At 53.6% G+C, this 9,594-nt stretch overlaps 1 protein-coding gene across 1 annotated transcript; it reads right to left on the bottom strand.

The window, feature by feature from the left end:
• Positions 1-2,524: 2,524 nt before the first annotated feature.
• Positions 2,525-7,420, bottom strand: NCLIV_035840 (conserved hypothetical protein; the record flags this gene model as incomplete). The annotated part of the gene is made up of 6 exons (XM_003883786.1): positions 2,525-4,780; positions 5,060-5,185; positions 5,490-5,672; positions 6,208-6,303; positions 6,637-6,711; positions 6,905-7,420. 6 exons carry the CDS (start codon positions 7,418-7,420, stop codon positions 2,525-2,527), a joined length of 3,252 nt encoding a protein of 1,083 aa, XP_003883835.1.
• Positions 7,421-9,594: the final 2,174 nt, after the last annotated feature.

Below are 9,594 nucleotides of genomic sequence, written 5' to 3'. Positions count from 1 at the left end.
GCTCTGAGGGCAGTGCGCAGACGCGTCAGCATGGAAGAGGAAACGGAGAGAACGTTTCCACGCCGTATCAAGGAGGAGGAGCTCAGGCTGCTGACCAAGGTGGAATGCGAGAGCAGGTGAAGCTGATGGTGCCGCAGTCTGGGCCGTTTCTGCTCTAGGAATGGTCTCTGTTTCGGGTAACTCTCTCTCTCTCAGGCAACGCAGCTGTTCACGTGCAGTGTGGTGAGGCAGACGGGGGCGAGAGAGACACACTTTCGGGATTTTTGGTCTTATTCTGTGTTTTTTCCCGCTTTCGTGCTGTCTATTTCGCTTCTTTCGTGAACGCTTGCCCAAGGCGACCAGCGAGAAACAGGCCACACACAGTCATTCGCTCTAGTTTTCAGCGAGTCGGCTGTTTTCCTGCTTTCCAAAAACGCGGGATCCTCAGTTCTTTGCGCTTCTCTCGCGGAAACAGTTCTGTTTCTCAAATATCGCGTCCTCTGTCGTGACTCTGGTTCCTGTTTTCGCGGCTTATCACAATGGCCAAAAAAGGAAAACCGACGCACGCCTCGCTCCCCGCCTCCCGCATGGGGAGCTGCGAGCATCGTCCTGCCGTGTTACCGTTCCACTTTGCGTGCACCAGACATGGTCCTCATGTAGAAAGCCCTATAAATCATGTTCCTGTAGCCACAAGCTCTCAAACATAAATATGCATGCATGCCTTTCTATGGATATGCGTTGCAACACATTTGTGCACATGTATGTCAATATGCATATATATATATATATATATATATATGCATATTGACATACGCATATAGGAAAGGCAGTATTCGTATATGCACCGTTGCCTACTGAGGTTGCTGAAGATTTGTCTGTTGTGAGCGAGACGTGTCTCGATTTGCGCGTCGCTCGGTAGTGTTTTCCGGTGAGAGGCCGTTCACGTTCAGGCTCCACCTTTCCTCGGTGGCGCCGCGCACGCGTCATCAGCCACAACTCCTCGTCCGGGAGCCAAGCCTCTGACCCGGCTACTCGTCTCGTACACGATATGCACATTCGCATCGAATATATACGCATGTGCATATATAGACGCATTATGTAGGATTCGTGTGTCTTCAGGAAATACCGTCCAGCTGAGAGTGGCCAGCGACTGTGCTCTCTACTTGGACGAAATGTAGTAAAGGGAGCCACCCAGATCCCCCACACTCGGGTTACGTCGGGCCGTTGCTTTTCTTTCGTTTTTTTTACCTAACGCCGCAGCAGCCAGATTGCATCCACCTCAATGTGCCCGTGCCATCCTGGCTCTAGTTCGTGGGCACGGGAGATCGAGCCGTGGAATGACGCTCGAGGTCTCGTGACGCCGCGGCCCCGTGCGAGACGCCCCGCACTGCGGCCTCTGAGTCGTTCGTCAGAAACCTCCAGATCAGGTGAACACACGTTTTCTGACAGCGTGCTGCGCATTCGCGGAAGGCGAGACAAACTCGACGCTTGAGAAGTTCGGCTAACGCCTGCACACTCTTCCCGCTTGCATGCGTCTGCTCTCTCGCCCCTGCCGGAGCTGTCTTCTCAATCTGCCTGTAACGTATTTCACTCCATCTAGCCCACCTGCGTGTGGGGCGGTCGGCGGTGGAAGCGGGTAAGTCGAGCAGCCGAGAGCACAGAGCCAAGAAGGCTTCATCCTTCTTGTCTAGTCTCGTTTCGTGTTTTCCATCCTCTCTCAACTTCGCTCAAGTGCCGCGTTCTGAACGCGCCGTTGTGGAGATATGTGCACGGCACGAATTGCTGTCCACTGGCGTCTTAACGCGACGTGGTGCCGCGAGAAAAAGACGTTCGCAAACGACAAAGGCCGAGTCCAGCAGACGCTTCCCCTGTCCCAAAAGTCTGGGGAAAGACCCACATACATACGAGTACCTGCTTCTCTCTCACTACAAAATATATGCATATCTATATCTATATATATAGATATACAGATAGATAGATAGGTAGATAGATAGAAAGATAGATAGAAAGATAGATAGAAAGATAGATAGATAGATAAAAAGATAGATAGATAGAGAGAGAGAGATAAAAAGATAGATAGATAGAAAGATAGATAGATAGATAAAAAGATAGATAGAGAGAGAGAGATAAAAAGATAGATAGATAGAAAGATAGATAGATAGATAGAAAGATAGAGATACTCTTCGTAGAATTCAGTTCCCGTCCATGTGCAAATATTCGCATAGACACAAATATACACAGTGTGCATATATATCTATATATATATATATAGAGAGAGAGAGAGCTCCCCGTCTACTCATCGCTTGCACTGTACAGGTGCCGAGACAGCCACGGCACTGCAGGCGAGGTCGAGACTGCATGAGAAGACGAGAGAAAGCCTCGAGTGGACAAGGTACAGGTCGCAGACCCCACAGGGTGCTGCGACGCTGAGAAGCAGCCGAGACACTGGAGGGGACACCAAGAAGCAGCCGAGACACTGGAGGGGACACCAAGAAGCAGCCGAGACAGGGGAGGCGATGGCACTGTCTCCGCGGGGGCCTAAAGTTCAAGATAGGCCAGACCGCGACAGAGGCGACGGGGGCAGAACGACAGCAGCGACAAAAGCTGAAAAGAGGACCGCCGCCAGCACAGCCAGGCCGGCCATTTTCGCCGGTCCAGATGGCGGCAGATGGTCTTCGTCCACTGGTAACGCTTGTCGATGGTCTGAATCGACTTGTTCGGTTCCTTCTCCGTCTTGCCGCGGTCTCTGTGAAGCCGAAGTCGGGTCCGATGCGTCTCGAGTCGTCGGGTTCTGGCCAGCACGCCTTTCGTGAGATTCACCCGCAGCCTCGGGGCCTCGCGCGTTCGTCACATCTCCTTCCGGAACAGCACCAGCGCCGCTCGGGTGCGCTTGACCCAGCAGCGCCTTCACTGCATGCCAGATCCCGGGAGATGAAGAAGGCGGCCGAGGCGCAGGGGAAAAAGCTGGAAGAGAAAAAGCCGAAAGAAAGGAAGCGGCGTCCGCCGCGTTTGTTTCCGACGAGGTGTCTGTGAGAGTCTTGGGGGCAGCTCTTCCTTCTGAGCCGTTCGCGATCTCGCCATTTTGTTTCTCTGCATCGACGGTTTCTCGGCAAACAGTCCCAAGGAGAAACTGCAAAACGGAGCGAGGGAGGGCCTTCACCCTAGCGAGGAGAGGGCGGTGAGGAGGAGCGTCGCTCCCCCGCAGTCGCTGGGCATTGAAAAGCGACGACAGGAGAGGATAGAGAACAGGGGAGAAAAATCCGCCGGAAACGCGAGACGTTTGTGCGTTCTTCGGGCCATTTTGTCTCAATTTACGAATTTTCAAAAGACACTCTTTCGATAAATCTTTAGCGGCCAAGTCTTCAAATGGAACCGACGACGCCGCGACGGCTGCGAGAAGACCGTCGAGGGTTCGCTTCATTCTCTCTTCTTCCTCAGTCAACGCCTGACCCATTTGGAGCAGTTCCTCAAACATGGACAGTCCGGGCTGCCGTGCACGTTGCTCGGTGTTCCCATCTGCGCTAAACCGGGAAGAAAACTTCGAAGGAAAAGACGCCCCGTGATTCAGGCCTGCAACTCCCATACGCCCACCCTTCACGGCTGCTCTCCCTTCCAAACACAAACTCGTGACGCGCCGAACCGACGCGTCGCCGACTCTCCTCGCTTTTCCTTCTTCGGTACCTTCCATCGCCGAAAACGAGGCGACTGACGAAGACGAGAAAGAGAGACACGGTTCCGCGGTCGCGACTCGGTAGGGAGGCGACGAAAGCGCAAAGGGGGGGTCTGACGCCTGGAGCGACGAATGCTTAGCGAGGCGCCGCCAGGTTGACTCGGTGCGGGTGTTGACAGCTGTAGAGTCGCTATTGGCCAGTGTCGGGCATCTCCGGACACGAGCAGAAGGAAACGAAGAGACGGGGCGTGAACAGCATTGTGAGCCGGAACGCGTATTCGCGAGAGTCGCAGCAGTAGGTGAGGACGCCTGCGACGGCTGTCTTCCTCCTGTTTCATTTCGGCCTCGTGTCTCGGTGGTCCAGCACATGCATCCCGCTCCCCTCACACGCGGAGCTCTCCCCAGAAACGTGCTGTCTTCCCAGTCGGTTCCTCTATTCTCGGCGCCGTCCTCAAGCAACGAGAAGGACAAAGAGGTTGCGTGTCTCTCCATCGGATCAGCTTCTCGCTCTATTTTGCCCGCCTCACACAGTGACGCCCGGGAGCTTTGCTCTCTGACCGCATCGTCTCGACGCGCACTCGCACCCTCCCTGCTCGTCTGATCGTTCTCTCCCCGTCCGCAGTGTCGCCAAACCTCTGCGCTCCCGGCTTCCTTTTCTTTCCGTTCGCCGCCAGCTGTGGTCCAGCCTCCGCAGATTCCGGCGCGACCGCTGGGCACTCGGTCAGAGCTCACCGCTGCCTCCCGACCGGTTGGCGGGGCCGTGGAAAAGGAATCAAGAGATGCCAAATTCAGACCGGCAACCTCCTTCCCGACTAGTCCCCGCACCTCGTCCCCTCTCCGCGCCTCTGGCCCCTCGCCCAGGCATTCGCCTTGCCCTCGTTCTCCCGTTTCGCCCCAACGCGCCGACGAGTTGCGACGATTGGTGGCTGTCTGCGATTGATCCGCCACAACTGACGCAGATTTGGAGAGGCCTTCCATGTTCAGCGGGGGAACTGCGAAGCACCCAAACTTCAGACGGCGCGCATCCTCGCAAGTGGAGCCAGAGAGTCGAGGAGAAAGGAAAGCCTCTGACCTTGGCGTCCCGAAAAGCTGGCGCGGAGACGCTGTGCACGGCGCAGGACCGAGATGGAGCTGCCACACACACGGGGACAAAACAATTGAGAAACGGAGAAGAGGGAGGATAACCGGAATTGTCCACGTGCAGGGAAGCATGGCCCGTGTATGGACACCATAGATCCAGAACGGGGGTTCCACAAGCAGGCAGAGCGTAAATCCACAAGGTTTTGAAGGACGTGATAGGCTGCATCACACGACCTACTCCTTCTTATGCATTGCTGCTGTGTGCAAATGTCCCCTGCATAGGACCGTTAAACAATTGAAAAAAACACCGCCTTCTTCAGTGACTGGTACCTGATTCCCGCTGATAAAGTACGAGCGGCGCCTCCGGCGTCCGGAGCTCTGGGGAGGCACGAGGTCGTCTGTCAGCTGACTGCTCTGCTCAACTGCAGACCGCAGACTCCGTCTCGTCAGCAGAAGCTGCAGACACAGTCGTACCAATTGGGATGCTTTCACTCTGTCGCTCCAACGCGCTCCTCCTACTGTTCTCAACTCTCACTTGGGCACACAACGCTTTCGCGTAGATATCTGTATATATCTGTATATGCGTACACGTACACATATAGATATACATATATATATATATATATATATGAAAGAGTGTGTATATAGATAGACAAAGGTATGACATGAACATCGTCAACATGATGTCGAGATGGATGGACTGATGGTTGCGATATCCCGTTCGGATACGATCTGTCTCGTCGGCCAAAACAGGGCTTACTTGCTCTTCCCTTTCCTCCAGGCGTTTCTTTATTCCCGAGACCTCCTCCTCCATTTCTTCTCTGTGACGTTGTTCCTTTTGAGTGCCCGCGCGAAACGCATCCACCTGAGCCTGCAGGCTCTTCACTTGACGCTCCAGATCCGCTCGGCCTCGTTCACTTGCCACATAGCGCTCACGATAGTCCTGCGCAGGAACCATCACGAACGACAACAGGACGGCTAGACGAGCATGGCCATAGACGAATAGCATGCATGCTCGAGGAAACTTTGCATTGGTTTTCGCTCCAGAAACGGCATTCTGTCTACCGTCGAACTACGGTTTAGGAGCATTCTCCATATACATTGCACGGATGCACAAATGCGTGTACTTGTATTGAATGTATAAATATATATATATATATCCGTATGTAACGGGTTTGCAGGCAAGTGTAGTCATGAAGGCGATATACGTAGAAGAAAAAAAGATGACATATTCCCGAATGTGAAAAATAGATATGCAAGTATACAGATAGCGTGAGAGCAAGCGTTCATTCGTGTGCTGGGATGGGAAAGGAGGCGGTGCTGGAATGGAATCTTGACGGCGCAAAGTTAGAAGGGACCATCGCAACAAAAAGGCGAGCCCACGGAGAGATGGCAGTGAATGAACAGCAAGACTACAGTTCGCAGGCGTAGCCTAATAGGAAACTCTGCCCGGAATCCCAGTCAAAGTACCGACTTACAGGCTTCGATTCTAGACGTGCACATCGACTTCGGAGAGCCTCCACCTCTGCTTTCGCCTCTCGTAGGCGCCGTTCTAGTTGTTCGGATTCCGCATACTGCGAGAGAGCACATGAACCACAGGAACGCAGGAACCTCTTCGATCGCCAAAGGGAAGGAAGAGGGTAAATCATCGATCGCCAAGACGGACAGGTGACGAAGCTAGCAGAACCGTTATGCTCACGGAAAGGCAAGCGTAGCGAAACGTTCAAGCCCGAATCTCTGGGCATTTTCAAAGCGAAACAGATCAATCGAAAGACTGAGAAAGGGAGACTGATGGCGAGATGAGGAAAAGAAGAAGGAGACGCACCGTACACGGCAATCCTATGAAGAGAGGAAGGCGTAAGCGAAAACGAGGACGAAGAGACGATGTGGGAAAGGAGGCTGCTTACCATGCTATCATTGTGGGCAACCGCCCTCTCCAGCCTCGCATTTAATTGCTCGGCGCGTCTACCGTGGTGGGCAACCTAGAAAAAAAGACACGCGCTTCGCACATCCTTCATGTCAACTGTTCAACGGATTTCCGAACGTGGAGCATTCTTTCTCGTTTCTATCAGACTCTGCTTTCTCCTATTAGCGGTTCGCTGGATTGTAGTCTCTTCCGTCCCTTTCCACTCCACTCTTTAACACGGGTCCTGAGCGCCGCGATAAAGTGTTTACCTGTTCTTCCATCTTGCGCATCGTTTCGCCGGCTGCCTCGAGTGTCTGCAGGAGATCTACAAAAAGCTGAGCTGAAGCCTCGGCCGTCCCCGGTGGTGCTCGCCGGCCGTCGGCGGATGCCGTAGAATGAATTTTATGGAGGGCCCAAGCGCCCGGCTTGGCTGACGCTGGCCAGTCCCCTCCCTCCGCTTCTCCTGTCTTTTTTATCAGCGAAAGGTGGAGACGAGCCGCTCCCGCGAGACGGTGAATATCTCGGACACCTAATAGAGTCGGAGGAGAACCGCCTTGGGCTTCAAAATCCCATGAAGCGGATCGTCCCTTTGTGAGACCCGGAAACGCCAGGCAGGAAGGTCCATCGCCAGCGTCTCCACAGTCCTCCCCCCCTGAAACCTCACCCCATGAAGAACTCTCCGGAGACTTCGTTGCATCTTCCGGCGAAAAAGTGCAAGGCGATTCGTGTTCAGAGGATCGGAGCTCACTGGCTTCGCCTGCCGATGGAGGCGCAGATGCCTCCATGGAACCCGAGAGTGATCCACCGCCTGTCAGTTCGAAAAACGACGGGCGACTCAGGTCCTCTGTTGAAAAACATGAGAAACTGAAGGATCGACGAGGAAGAGACGACGACACACGTTCGTCGTCGCCCAAAGGAATCATCTGTGAAGCGTTGTCCCCGAAGCTCTTGGAACATCGAACGCCTGGAAACCGCCGTTGAGTTTCTTGAGACCCGCAAGTTTCATCGCGAAAGCCTTCCAGGGAACGTGACCGGTTCTGGGTTTCACTATGACGTGTAGGTACTCCTGATGAATCCACTATCCGGTTGACATCAGCGGACACACCGGAACGAAAAGAATAGGGGAGACTGGTCGCCTCCGACGAAGAAGAGCCAACATCGGCAGATGGAGTACGCATCTTTCGAGGCACTGCGGCGTTTTCCCTGCAGTCATACATCTAAAACGAGAGATGGAAGGTCGAGGCGGTGGGTGTGGACACCTTAGAATACGGTTTAATCGGAGAACGGCTCCAACGTGCGTGGACGGCTGAGGAGGCCGAAGATGCACAGAGGAGGGGAACCTAAGGCTTCTTTTTTAGTAAGGAAAAGAAGTCGAACCTATCACGCATGCGCCTTACATGTTGCACTACGCAAATGCAAAACGAGGTCCTTCAATGCCTCATCGAACTCCCACCGACCCGCAATATAGACTCGAGCCGGGATCGCAGAGAAACTCAGTATCGCCGACACGGTATACGGACGAAGAATTGCGCAGAGGGGCCTGCAACGCGCGAAGGATGTAAATATAGGAACCTTTCAGTTTGATCGTTTGGACCTAGTCTCGTACCAACTGTCAGGAGTCTCAGATAAGCGTCACGGCATGAATCTCAAATCAATGCTGACCCCAGTAAGATCCACCGACAGGACAGCGCGCGTCTCCGCGAGACCATCGCCGACCTGACGTGGAGTCGTAGGCAAAACAGGGACGATATGGTTCACTCGAAGCAAGGAGCCACGCTAGACAGAAAAGAGAAGGAAAACTGCCGAATATGGGGGGACTCGTTCCAAACAGACAAATTGCTTGCCAGCGGAATGTGCGGCTCGAGTCATCCTAGCATGCAGATGCGCGACCCACGCAGTGGAAGAAGCGACGTGCGCGGCTAGTCCGGCCCGGGGAAACCGTTGCAGGCAACGGCTCGTGGAGTGTTGTCAGCGCTCTGCGAATCGGAGTTTCTGCGCATCATAAATATATCAATTCAGGAACAGGTTGTACGAACGGAAACGGTTTTAGCTGTGAAAGCAAATGGCCGTAACTCAGCCACAATTATGGCTGCTCATCACACAGCGGACATGACAGCACGTCGTCCGAAACGGGCTAGCATCACACGGGGAGCCTTTTTCGCTCTCGAAGAGCGTTTCATCCGATCAGAAAGTTTTTACGTGTCTCCTAGAGACTCGCTTCTCCGTCGTACCTCGCTGTGGAAAAAGACACATGAGTTGAGGTGAAGGCGATAGATGTAAGGTTCCACGAGCTTCCTGGCGTCCTGACCCAATGAAGTCGTCTCGGTGTGCTGGCGGCAAACTCGGTTTCGTACCGGTGTCTCCTCACAGCGAAAGCCTTTTTCTGCATCACAAATTTCCTGCTCATTACATAGACTCTTTTTTAACCTGTAGCGCATATACACTGCGCGAATCGGCTGTCGCACCAAAGCCTGTCTTACGCGGCGACGCCTCATAGTCCTTTTGAGGAGTGACGAAAGACCGTGTCGCGAAAACTATAGCAGTCTCTCAGCTGTACAATTGGCCAGGTAGTTTGATCGAATAACTCATGTTTTTCTTCATCGGAGGCGAAGAGAGTGTTAGGGAGCGCGGTCATACTGCCCCCGGTAGCTACAGGACACTGAAAAGCCTTCACAGACTGGGAGGCGTCGAGAGTACGGTGAAACCCTACTGCTCGACAGTTCTTCTGTGCCATCGTAATGTGAGGACGGTCAGGTTAGCTTGTTTATTCAGCTCTGCAATAGTCTTCAAGTCTGCAGAAAAAAACAGCAGAATCATGGGCTCCTGAGCCACACATTACTACTGACTTGGGCGGCGGTGTGAAATCAGCACACTGACGCAGAAGCGCACATGCTGAGCATTACGGAAGAAGCCTTCGTTGGAGAGTCACGTGATTTGCTCCCATCTGCTCTTCCGCATG

The sequence above is a fragment of the Neospora caninum genome, chromosome VIII, assembly GCF_000208865.1.
Source record: "Neospora caninum Liverpool complete genome, chromosome VIII".
Classification (NCBI taxonomy): domain Eukaryota; phylum Apicomplexa; class Conoidasida; order Eucoccidiorida; family Sarcocystidae; genus Neospora; species Neospora caninum.
The sequence above is the reverse complement of the archived record's forward strand: the minus strand, read 5'-3'. Positions and strand labels throughout refer to the sequence as shown.